The 13922-nt window shown below is 35.6% G+C and overlaps 1 protein-coding gene across 2 annotated transcripts in view; it reads right to left on the reverse strand.

The window, feature by feature from the left end:
* Nucleotides 1-13922, reverse strand: part of LOC150100209 (myc box-dependent-interacting protein 1-like) — a 188989-nt gene that overhangs the window by 95432 nt on the left and 79635 nt on the right. For both annotated transcript variants that reach the window (XM_090402882.1, XM_090402883.1), the window contains exons 5-6: nucleotides 9139-9234; nucleotides 980-1090 (exon numbers count right to left, since the gene is read on the reverse strand). In XM_090402882.1, coding sequence (XP_090259008.1) covers nucleotides 980-1090; nucleotides 9139-9234 — 207 coding nt within the window. The remainder of the gene's footprint in view (nucleotides 1-979; nucleotides 1091-9138; nucleotides 9235-13922) is intronic.

A 13922-nucleotide genomic window follows, 5' to 3' on the forward strand; every position in this document is an offset into this window, starting at 1 on the left:
TTCTTGAAAAGACAGGTTGAATCTCTTCATGGTGTCTAACATAATTCTGAAAACATCATTCCCATAGTATTCTGAAAGGAGTAGAAGTAAAAAAATAAACTCTGGAACCCAAATATGGTTTTTGGCCATTTAAATTTCATAATAAGCAATGCAGTTGTATTACACTGGACTCAATTGCCACCTGGTAATGCCTAATACCACCGATATTGGCTTTTCCTATGATGAGTGTGGGTGCCAGACTTTAGCTCCTGTCTGTTAGTTCATTCCTAGATAGTCCTGTGTTAACAACAGGTCCACCAACATGAGGATGTAAGCAGAGGATTTGATTGCTGCAAAATGACCAGACATTACCAATGTTTAACAAATTTCACATGCTAGCTGGTATGGAAAGCACACACACTGCATTGCACTGTACAGTACTCCCCATACAAGCCAGAATATGTTTCATCATCATCTTTAACCTATGAGGTTGTTTAGCCACACAGAGTGCAAACACACCATCTACTTGGCTATCCCCCCTCACAAGAATGTTTTCAGCCTCCTATCCCAGCAAATGAGCAGTTTCTTTACTAAAGATAGTGCTTTGGTATGCCACTTCATATCTGATTTCTTCTGAAACATCAATAATTATATATCACTCAATTAACATCGAGACTGCATTAATACCATCAATCAACTCTATATCACCACATGCTTCAAAAAATATCTTAAAAGTCAGAATGTGATTTTTAAAAAAAAAAACCATCTTTAAGTAGAACTAAAAGAACGGATAAATTTATTGTAATATTAGAAAACAATATGCTTGCTAAACTGCTTTATAATTTAATGAAAGACATTAAATATCTACATTTATGAAATTGAGAGGAGATACATTTTTTCTAGAGGCAGTTCCTACTTAACAGAAGAGCATTAATATATATATATATATATATATTTCAACTGCATTATAAAAAATAAATTACAAACATTCAAAATGTACCTTAGATATTTTCACATCATCTTTTTTCTTTGTATTTTGTTCCAGTGACTTCAGATTATGCCGACAAACATCATAATCCATTAATTTTCTACCACGCTTCGATATTTTTGCCTGAGAAAACAAAATATCATTTATTATATGTAATAAATATGATTCAAATGATTCCAAGTGTGTACAAGAAATTAATTCTGGTAGGCAATATTCCCTCTAATTTTTGCCAGCTTATGTTTGCATGAAAAACATTTTGTGCGCAAACTTCCAGTAACAAGCCACAAACTCTTAATTTGATTAATCTAACCCTTTTTGGAATAAGATGGATATGAGATTGTTTTCATGCATTGGGAAAAATACCAGATCCATGTGTGGGATGCAGGTGAGGACTGAAAAGTTTATGGATGCTTTTTTTTTTTTTTTTTTTTTTTTTTTTTTTTTTTTTTTTTAAGAGTTGAAGGTTGTAGTTGTTCCAAGGGACAGAAGTGGATGGAATAAAGGAGGAATAATAGAAGCAGGCTTGTTATGTTTCCAGTTGCACAGTAAAAGGATAATGGGCAGCTTCACCTCTTGTATTGACAGATGAAACAGAAAGTGGAAGAATAATGGTTGCCAATTCCCTGGAGTAGTGACCATGGAAGTACCCATAGAACAGACACAATACTGAAACAATGCACCTGTGAGATAGAGAATGAAGTGAGTCTGTAAGAGAGAGATCATCTATGAGCCTCTATATGGCATCAAAGATTTTAAGTGAAGTTTTATGTGCACCACTCCAAACATGTGAGCAGTATTCTAAACAAGGATGGCTTTGTATATATTGAAGTGTTTGTTGGGTGTAAAATAGACTCTTGAACAAAAAGAGAATGCCAAGTTTCTTGGATGCTGAGGAGGCTATTGATGTGATGTGTTTATGGCAGGAAAGACTGGAGGTAAACATTAGTTCAAACAAAGAGATCTTATCTGATAATTTGTGTATTACTAAGGGTAAAAGTAGGTGAGCTGGGATGTCTTTTGCATGAGAAAGGCAAGACTAGTTTGGTGGCACCGAACATAAAAAGGTTGTCCTCACCCCATTGGAGGATAGTTATGTAGATCAATGTTTAAGGCACAAGTCGTAGATGATCTTGTAGCCTGGGATGTCAGGGTATTGCATGGTTTGTCAAATGAGTAGGATGAGTGGAGAGTATTATCACCTGCAAAGCTATGGATAGGATTAGTGGTTATTGTGAGTAGGTCATTTATGTACAGGAGAAAGAGTAGGTGATAGGACAGAGCCTTAAGGTACTCCAGAATTGGTGATGAAGCTCGGAGAGAGAGAGAGAAAGCTGGCTACCCCATTATAGAGGGTGGGGAATACCAAAGGATGGCAATTTGTTTAGTAGGCCTTGATGCAACACACGTTTAAAAGCTTTGGAAATGTCAAGGGCAACAGGACAAGTTTTTCCAAACCTTTTCATGGTATGTGTCCAGTGATGGGTGATATAATCCACAAGGTCAACTGTGGATCTTGAATGGCAGAATTTGCACTGGTGGTCGCTAATTGATTCATGGGCCTCTAAGTAGTGAGAGTTGGATATTGATGACTTTTTTTCATTACTTTGGAGAGGACAGAGGTGATGGCAATTAGTCGGTAGACCCTTTTTGAAATAGGATGGATATGAGATTGCTTCCATGCATTGGGATAAGTACCAGATATGTATAATAAATTATAGCGATGATGCAAGACAGATTTAGCTCTGGAGCACAATTTTTGAGAACAATTTGGGGGATGTCACCAGGACTAGAGATGTGATTTAAAATTTTAAAAACAAATTATGCCACATTTGTCTAGCCACTCAAATTTAAACAAATGGGCAGCTGTTTTCCACTTGAATTATGACAGTGAAATTGAGAGTTTAATGCTAAAACTGCTAATGTAATATTTCTTATATTAAATGCTGTCCCTTTTTTCATCATAACATAAAATTGCAAGCACTAAATTAATTCACTTAAATCTGTGTAGTTACAAAAATGCACCATTTGCATAAGTTCAAGTGAATGAATTGTTTGAGAGGGTGATAGGAGTAAACACAGCAAATGTTAAGGATTGATATAATAGTCTTCATGGTGCCGTAAGAGGACCTCCTGAGAGAAGTATCATTACTTCATAGGAGTTCATTAGCATCAGTAATAATTATAAAAGGTCGGAGTTAGGGTTAAGGGTGGGGGAGATTGTCACTGTTTTAAATGAATCACCAATAATTTGTAACTAGCTGACAACATTGTACATAACTTAATTATTTCGGTTACAGGTCCTTGTATTTTATCATATGACTGAAAAAGTCGTTTGCATGTTCTTATATTTGTGCATCAATTGGCACATGCAAACATTGAATAGAAATTTGATTCCACATTTTAAGAAAGTTATTTTCCCTATTTATTAATGTGCGAGTCTGGAGTATAACTAAGCATATCTGCAATTATTATATAATAATGATTTGATGTTTGATTAATTTTCAATTAGAAAGGTTTCTGAATCTGAACACATTATTTCTCCAATAATATGAACCATGAAGAAACTTTACTGATGAACCTATAATAAGTATAAATGTTTGTCATTAAAATTTTATGGCATTGTATCAGTGAACTTTTCATGTTAGTTTCATTGTTAGCCAAGTGATAATGCATATTTACACTAGCTGCTGCTCCATAACTGGGGATTCTGTAAACATGCTTATACTTTTTACATGTTTGTTGTTCGCATATTTATAATATGACAATAGTAATACTACAGGCAACACAACCTCAGGAATGTAAATTATAACAGACAAGAAATTACATTCTTGTTTAATCCTTTACCCAACTGTAAACAAACAAAGTTCGTGCATGAAGTATCTTCATTACTAGGCTACTTGTAATAGAAGCTGTTGTCTTTACACTAATTGCCTTAGCATGGCTCCTACTAACATGAACCTCAATAAAGGTCAAAACTGGTCTCAGTGCCTTTGCATGGCAATATACATCTGAAAGGAAGTGTGCTTTGCATTATGGTATACTAAGGCAACTGATGTGAAGTCAAGAGAATCTGTATTCAAGTAGCCTACTCATGAAAATATTTCGCGTGCACACCATTTGCTTATACCTGAATAAAGGATTAAATAAGTAATTCGACTATTAAATTATTTAAGGCATTTGTAATGCATAGTGAAATATTAATTAAAAGAAACTTTAATAAATACTTCCTATATTTCGGCAACGTCACATTGCCATTTTCAGTGGGAACATACAACTATGACGTGCATGCAGGCACTACAAAAAAAAAAAAAAAAAGCAAATGAGGCAGAAGAGAGAAACTACTGTTGTTCCTAGAGAGTTCTAATGGTGCCTCCCCTAGCGGGCTATATTGGGTTGTCTTAGCAGTTGAGCTGATTTTCTCATGATGCAAGCTTCCCAAATTTGAGGCAGTCTCATGCATCCAAATTTGTTGAGGTTTGGAAAGTTTTAAAGAGCTGAGGCTGATTCTATGAACAATCTTTCATATTTAAACTTGCTGCAGTGTATTAACGTGGCTTTCTTCCAACATATTCTGTGGCAGGTATCCAGAGCATGGTCTGCAAGCCCAGAGTGGCTGTACTGGTGAAACCGGATGTAGTCTTTTCTGACATCCTGACACTGGTTGTCCTGCCTGTTTGGTGCCAAAGTAGGACAGTTTACAGCTGCAAGTGACCTGGCATACCCCAGGCAGGTCTTTGGTGGAGTGGATAAGGGATGCCAATTTTTTATATGATTTGTAACAAGAAGTTAAATGATAATTTTTTAAGATTTTGGTTATTTTTTCCGAGGTGAACTGGATATAGGGAATGGTGACAGATTTAGTGTAATCTTTGTTATGAGGGGGGGCTTGTGGTTATCTGGTTTTAATATTTTTTTGATTTTTTGGGGGTTGTAGCCATTGGCTAAGAAAGTATTAAGGATGTGGTTTAATTCAGTGGTTAGGGCATCGTCATCTAAACATATTAATTTTGCCCTGTTATATAGTGTTTTTATAACCCCATATTGTTGTGGTGGGGGGGAATAGCTGGTGAATGTATCTGCCTGTATGGGTGGGTTTTCTGTAAACAGAGAATACCAAGGATTCATCAGGTTGGCGAATGATTAGAGTATCTAGGAAAGAGAGACGGTTGTTTTCCTCTTTTTCCAAGGTGAACTGGATTCTGGGGTGTTGGTTGTTTAAGTGTGCTAAGAAGGAATGGCGTGTATCTGAGCCATGTGGCCAAATAGTGAACACATCATCAATGTAGCGAAGCCAAACAGTGGGTTTTTGTGGGGCAGAGTTTAAGGCTTTCTCTTCAAAAGTCTCCATAAAGAAGTTAGCCAGGGGTGAGGAGAGTGGTGAACCCAAGGCCGTCCCCTCTATCTGTTTGTAGAATTTTCCTTGCCAAACGAAATAGCCTGAGTTTATTGTGAACTGAAATAGGGCTGAGATATCAGGAGGAAATTTGGCTTGGATGAGCTCTAAGGTTTCCTTGAGTGAGATATTTGTGAACAGGGAGGAGATGTCAAAACTGACCATTATGTCAGTATGTTGGAGTGAGAGGTTTTCTATACTGGCTTTGAAGTGGGCTGAGTTTTTAATGTGTGATTCATTGATTCCCCCACATACAAATTAGCCAAACATTTAGCCAAAGCACTCACACACACACACACTATACTGGCAACACACCATCACACATATTCATTTTTTTGCTGATGATGCAAAACTGGGAAGGGCAATAGTCAATAAAGGTGATATAGGTATCTTGCAGGATGACTTAAAATTGGCAGTATGGGCAAAGGACAATAGCTGTCAATTTAATGCTGTAAAATATTAGGTAATGCATTTCGGGATGAAAAGGTTGCATACTTCATATCATATTGATAGTACTAGATTATGGGAAATTGATGCGACTAGGGACTGAGGGGTGATGATGGATAGATTTGAAATTCAGAGGACATACTGCAAGAGTTGGGAAAATAGCTCAGAGGATTACTTGGATGTTGAAGAACACCTTGACAAGATAGGAACGTCATTATAAAGTGGAATAATGACAATCATATGTGGCTATGATTCAACCACATTGACTACTGCGCACAGATTTGGTCACCTCTGTTTCTAGGGGACCAGGAGATGACAGAGAGGATTCAGAAACAAGTGACCAAGTTCAAACAGTGCATAATTCCCTGAATTATTCAGTTTCGTGTGATGATTTTATTGACTCCATTAGTATCATGCGCCTGATAGAAAATACACGTGTTCAGTTATTAAATATGTACAACAGTGTTTGAATTGGTTAATTTATTTTTTAATGAGCCATAATACCTAGGGAAAAAAAATCAAAGATGAAAAGAAAAAGCATTTCTCATGGTATAAAATTGCAAGTATTAAGATAGTTAAAAGTAGGTGAACTGTTGAGTTGATATATGTGCTTCTTTGTCTTACTACAAGAACAATTATGAAAAATGCAGACAAAATAAGATCTTCTGCAACTATGATCTCAAAATTTTCAGCAACAAAAATAAACCATTCAAAAATCCACATTCTTGAAGAAATGAAAAAAAGTTTGTATTTGGGTGGATGATCAAACTCAACATAACATACCCTTAAGTCAATTAAAATAATAATGGAAAAAGGAAAGAAAAATTTTTAAGCATATTCAAGAAGAAACATAAAAAAAAACTTAGTTATATAATAGCATACACAAAACTGGAGAAGCAGCAAGTTCAGATGTAAAGGCAGCTCAAGAATTTTCTGCAACTTTCAAAACCATCATTGAACAAGGCAGTTATTCTTCATGAAGTTGTTCATGTTGGAAAAGAATGCCTTCTTGTACTTTTATCTCTTGAGAAGAAAAACATGCACCTGGCTTCAAAGGCTGGTTAACTGTTTTGCCAGGAGGCAATGAATCACCCACAATAAATGACTGAAGTAGTTGGCAATCTGTTCACAAAGAGGAGGAATACCATAAGATGGTAGCTTGGTAAGAAGGCTGCGATGACTGACTTGATCAAACACCTTGGAAATATCAAACTGACTGAGTTTCTCTAAACTTTTCCACAGCCTGCATCTAGAGGTGGGCGAGGTTGTCTAAGAGATCTGCTGTGGCTGTGGAACATGAACAGTGGAATTCATATTGGTGATCACTAATTGGTGAGCCTTCAAGTAGTGAAGAAGTTGGCTGTTAATGGCCTTTTCTATTGTTTTTGAGAGTACTGAAGTCAGAGCAATAGTGTAACAGTTTGATGGTTGACTTTTGTCTCTTTTCTTTTGAAAACAAGCTAAAATAAAAGCTTGCTTCCAAGCTCTTGGATAGATTCCAGACAAGTATGAGAGCTTAAAGAGACAATACAAGATAGGTGCAAGTTCTGGAACCTAAGCTTTTGATAAAACTTGATTCCATGGTGATAAAGAGATAAATGAATTCTTAGCAGGAATTTTATTGTACATAACTTTGATGAGATTTTATGTGATTATTTTAATATTAAGAAAGTCACACCTTATTTTCCTTGACAATGCAAGCCATATAGAATATACAATTTATAAGCTGAAAAGTAGGAGCCAAACAACTGTATACTCCTGGATTATATTCCTTTTTTTTGTTGCATGGAGGGGGGGGGAGAAGAGAGAGAGGAAAATGTTTCTCCATATACAACTTTCTGGCATCAAACAACCCTTCTCTGGAGATAAAGCAAAGTTAAACCTCTTACTAAAAGGTTCTTTCAATTTTGCCTTATCTCTGGAAAATATCCCCTAAGTAGACAAATGCAGACAAAATAAGATCTTCTGCAACTATAATCTCAAAAGTTTCAGAAACAAAAGTAACCCATATTGAGATTAACTTTTCCCCTGTACATCTCTCTCCCTTACACACTCACCTCTGTCTCACAAACATAATGGTTCTCAGCACTGTCTTTTCTACAGGTATTTCCATGGTCACTGCTAAATGAACTGGCAACTATCATCTTCCACTTTCTGCTAGGCCTGATAAAACAAGAACAGCAGCTGCCCCACATCCCATTTCAGTATAACTGCAAACACATTGAACTGACTTCTCTTCTTTATTCCATTTTCCTCTGCCCTCTTGAACAGACTTCATGAAGTAATAGCTATAATCTGCAACTCTTTAAAAAGAGGTCAATAAATTTCTTTCTCAATTCTCATGCATCCCATGTATGGAACTGATGTGTCTACAGGTTCACTGACCTCGTGTATGGGATCAACATAAAATCAGACCAATCTATTAACTCTCCAAGCACATACACCAGCTTACCATGCAACAATTTGAAACATGTCTATATGAGTCTCACTCGTACAACACATTCAACACTCTTTCACAAGCAAATACATTACTAATGCAAGATGCATCCATCCTTCACAAATCCAAGCAAATTGTTGTAGAAAGCCCTACATATATCAACCCAATCCTGTATACTATTTTGAACCAAATTTCTTCAATACCATAAATTAAAAAAAAAACAAAAAAACTTCCAACTTCTTCAATAACTGTAGAAAATATCCCTATTGTATAAAAAATTCCTTACTGATTATACAGAATGTTTTATTCATGCATGCACTGATTACCAGTGCTACAATACTGACAAGAACTCTTGGCAAACAGCTGTTTTGCTTTGTTCAGTTAACAGGTAGGCCTGTTAACTGAACATACCTGTTAACAGGTATGTTGAAAACATTGGTAAATGTTTTCAACACACCTTTGCTCAAGCAAAATACTCCACTGAAGCAAATTAAAACTAAGTATACATAAAAATAATATCAAAATAAGAAGCCAGGATTGCTTGTGGGTTTCTTATGCTAAACAGCATACCACTATCTAGTAAGCTAATATCACACCACCAAATAACAATTATCTCTTGCATACGATAAGCGGAGATTCCTATCAATTATTACCCATTGTGTTAATTAGCATGAAGCACTACTTAACATTTAATAATGGCTATGTCACATAAAATGACTAATGTAAATACTGAAATATTAGCATTTCAAGAATGAATTACATTTTTCAAAATAATTCTGTTATAAATTTTATAAGTCAGTCTTAATAAAACAAAGTATGGGAATTTACCTTTTCCCATTATAATTTTTATAGAAATTTCTAATACTATCAGAAGTTAATACTGTATTGACTTACTCGCATTTCTGGAAAGTGACCCAAATAAGTTGTCAGTGGATTTGTTACTTGCTCATTAACTTTTGAACAGAAATCTTCCCAACTAGTTTCCAGTATCTACAGAATAATAAAGAAAGAAAATTAACAACAAATTAAAGTCAATTAAATTTAACCTGTTTTAGATTTCATACTTATTATGAAAGCTAAAGCAGTTTAATTAAACAAAAAATCTTCACAACAAGTGCCTAAAAATAACTAATGCAAATTGAAACATATCAGGAAGGTGTTTCTAAAATATTTCACTAGCATAGAGTTATCTGAGTAATATAACTTAGTATTGCTAAATATTAGTTAAATGAAATAAGAATTGGGTTCTTTTGAATGACAACAAATACAACTAAGGCAAAGAATTATATCTAGTAATTCCATATGTTCTTTTAGATGTTTTGCCTGTTATGTGGTTGTAATTATTTCTTTAGAGATACTTGTGCCATATAGTTTCTTTGATTCACATGAAAACACAAGGAAATATGTGAATAATATTTATTCTAAAGCCTATGAGGATGCCCCTTAACTGATAATGAAATTCATTATTTCCCAAGGACATGACTTTGCCACAGTTCCTAAGAAGATATCTTTTTATTTTTTTTATTTCGTATGGTGATTCAACGGCCGTGAGCCCCCTTTTACGGGGAGGTACAGCACCACCTCAATCCCTCCTATTTAACTGGGCTCGGGACTGGCATAGCTGACAATTTAGACCTAGGGCTGGAGGGATTGTCTTAGGTATTCCTGACTGTATCCGTGTGTGTTCAAGGGGCCAATTTGCCTGCTTGCGGGGAGAAAAAGCCCTGCTGTCCACGCCCAAGACTGGCTAACTTGGCTATGGCTGAGGAAGATCCTTAAGCTCCTCATGTCATCGATGGGAATTGAACCTAGGACACTCCTTCCCAAGGCATATGGTTGCGAAGTGCATAGCCACGCAGACATATCTTACTTAGATTTTCTTTTAAACAATGAATGGAACCAACATACCTCTAAAAGACACACTTCATTTGCTCTTGCAAGCTTTTCCATCAAATCTAGTGAACTTATTTGGCTTTGTCAAAACAGAATCTACAGGCAAGTTGAAGGAACTGCCTCTCTCCCACTCTTGCCAACTTCTATTTGGAACATTTAGAAGACATCCTTTTCTCATCCATACACCCTCAGCCTTAGGTTTTGGGTATGTTGTATAGATTTTCTGCAATCTGGCTTCATTAGAAAGATACATCATCTACCTTTCATCAAGCAAACAAATAATTGGCATCTACAAATAAATTTTACTATGGAAATAGGAAAAAAAAATTATCCTTATTAGACATCCTACTCCTCTGCCCATCATCAAGCAAACTAATTACTTGCATTTATCGGAATGTCAACCTTCACTGAACACTACATTCAACAGCAATTGGTTCAATGTCTCCTCAAAAGATTGGAATAATTAAAACTTTATTACGATGTGCCCACATCATTTGCTCTACGCCACAACTACAGCAAGAACTTTTACACATGAAATGATATATGAAACTCAATGGTTTCTCAGAGCAGACCACACAACGTCATTTGGATTTTCTATATTCCTAGCTCAAATTACAAGGAAACAGGAGTCCCTATACATTTCTGGCATATCAGAACCATTTCCTAGAATTCACAAGAAGTACAATCAAGTGGTTACAATTATTCCAAGCAACAAACTGTCATGGTTCCTATCATCTAAAATAAATGTTCCCCTCTTGCTCTTCTTGGGGTCTACTAAGTTGCTTACAAAGTCAACATTTCATTTTGAGCTAACATGAAATTCAGCAAAAAAAATAATACAAGAACATCAGTCTTAGATTAATAGGAAATTGGACCTTACAAAACATGGAAAAGATATATATATATAGACCACAACATCATATAGTCTGAGCAATTCTTACTCCATCTTGCTATAAATTTAAATGATTATGTAAAGAAAGCACTGAAGCCCTACTTCATCATCTGAACTTGAATCAAAACAACTGCCTCTCAATATCAAAGATATGAAACAGTTTTTTAATTGCATATCATTAAAGTTTTAATTAAGAATACAGTGAATTAATAAGTAATAACATGTCTCCTCAGTTATGCCTTTGCATTGTGTTATGCACAACATCATGTGGCTCTTAGTGTTTCAAATCAATCTAGTGTTGATGTTTTACTTTGTATTAAACTACTGTTTGCCCTGATGGACTGTTATTTTCAGGCTAAAATATATGGTCTCTTTGCATACATATTATTCACTTATTTCCTTGTGTTTTGATGTGAATTGAAGAAATGTTATGCGAGGTAAACATTGAACATCATGAAGTATTGAGGGAATGTGCCAATCTTAAGTACCTTGTTTCCACAAGATATAACCTCATTGTTTGCTCACTGCCTAAATTCTAACTACTTTTCATGGAAAAATAAGATCTACCAACAATTAACAGGCTTGGCGATGGGGAGCCCACTCTCACCTTCATGTGCTGACCTCTTTACGGAAGACTTAGAAAATAAAATCCTATCCCAAATTATTCCCAAACCTAAAATTTGGTTCAGATATGTGGATGATATCTTCATCGTGTGGAACAACAACAAAGATGACCTATATGATTTTCTCAAAAAGATCAACTCCTTCCATCATTCTATTAAATTTACTATGGAACTTGAAAGAGAAAAACAACTACTGTTTTTAGACATCTTAATCAAAAAACAAATTGATGGCAGTATAAATCTATTGGTGTACAGAAAACCAACCAATACAGGTCGCTACCTACATTTCAGCTCCTCTCACCACATCTCACATAAACTCAGCATTGTACACATGTTAAAGAAGAGAGCGATTCGCATCACAACAGACAACGAGACCTTTCAAGATGAGTTAACATTAATTTCCAACAATCTGTAGTTGAACGGCTATCCAAGAAGACTAGTCAATAAAGTCCTTTTCTCTGAACCACCACAAAAAGAACAAGAAATATTCAATATATAAAAACTATTGCAATTCGGTTTGTAAGTGGCATCTCCTACAAGCAAGCCAGTCTCCTCAAACAACACAAAATAAGAGTAACATTTAAACCAATAGAATCTATTCGTAAACTACTAAGATCTCCAAAAGACAACCACCCTTTCTATAAATATGGAAATTTATAGAAAGGGCAGTTGTTTATAATATTCCATGCTTGTGTGGCTCTAGTTACATCGGACAGACTTCGAGAAGCCTTGAAATCAGGCAAAAAGAGCACATTGGCTATGTCAAAAACAACACACAGGACATTTCTGGCGTATCATCTCATTTCTCTACAACTAACCATGTTATCGAGTGGGACAAAAGTTGTTCCCCTTACTTAGAGGAAGATTACCATTCAAGAATTTTCAAAGAAGCAGCCACAGTCGCCCATTCTACTGTCAACCTTAACAGAAATCAAGGCCTAATACTCCCCGAGATATGGAAAATCCTAATAAAATCTTTAAAAACAAAAGAAATGAACTTTAATACAAACTACAGAAAGTCCCTTAGCAACAGCTAGCTAATCTTGTACACGCGATACTATTTTATTTGTAATTAGTCTAGTCAGTTTTTTTACAGTTATTCTTGTTAGTTTTATAGTTACACATAATTGTGAGATTGTTTCAGATTATATGTAAGTGCCCTGAAGACGTCAATAGTTAAAGTTTGGCGAAACTAGTTGGTTAAGTTAATAAAATTAATCAACACTTGATCTGTAAACCAAAAATATTATTAAATGAAGTAAGTTTGGGGAGATGGGCTACAAATAAATATGAACAAATCGAAAATAACATGCAGTCAAAATACTTTAAAATGAAAACAAGTTGAAAAAAAATCATGGAGAGCTGAAAAAATGAGTTCACAGCAACATCCAGAAGAAATCATTCCAATTACCATAAATTTGATAATGAAATTTCAGCTATAATAACAACAGGATGAAAATAATAAATTTAGTTTAATCTTTTATCCAAGCGTAAGCAAACAAAGTTTGCACCTGAAGTATTTTCAGGACTGCGGCAACTCGTGGTAAAGGTGGAGCAAGCTCTCATCACTCCTTGTCTTGGTATCTCCCATAATGCAAAGCACATCTCCTTGAAGACATGTATAATGCTATGCATTAAGGGAAGGGCCAATACCCAGACTGGTTTCGACCTTTATTGAGGTCTCGTCAGTGGGAGCCAGCCACAGAAATGGTGATACCAAGGTGGAAGGAATGGAGAAGTCCATTGCTTCCACCTTGGGTCTCTGGGTTTGGCTGCCACAGAAGAGAACTCAATAAAGGTCGCAACTGGTCTGGGTAGTGGCGCTACCCTTAATGCATAGCATTATACATGTCTGCAAGGAGATGTGCTTTGCATTATGGGAGATACCAAGACAAGGAGTAATGAGAGCTTGGTCCACCTTTACCACGAGTTGCCTCAGTCCTGAAGATACTTCAGGCACAGACTTTGTTTGCTTACACTTGGATAAAGGATTAAACTAAATTTATTATAGTCTAACCAAGTGAAACAAACTTCCAACAACAGGATGAAAAGTTTTTAACCATCACAGAGATACATTTATAGACAATTTACCAAACTACTTAAAAAGAAAGATCTACAACAAATGTGCACTTTCAACAATGTCCTAAGGTAGTGAAACCTAAAGCATGTTACAGAAACTGAAACCAACATAACAGAAAATAAAAAGAGTCATTTTGAGAATAACATGGTTAGATAAAAGGAATAACAGAGGATGTGAGCAGGTGCATAAG

The sequence above is a fragment of the Typopeltis vanoorti genome, chromosome 13 (assembly GCF_054136105.1).
Source record: "Typopeltis vanoorti isolate ZY-2024b chromosome 13, IOZ_Tvanoo_1.0, whole genome shotgun sequence".
NCBI classification, from domain to species: Eukaryota; Metazoa; Arthropoda; class Arachnida; order Uropygi; family Thelyphonidae; genus Typopeltis; species Typopeltis vanoorti.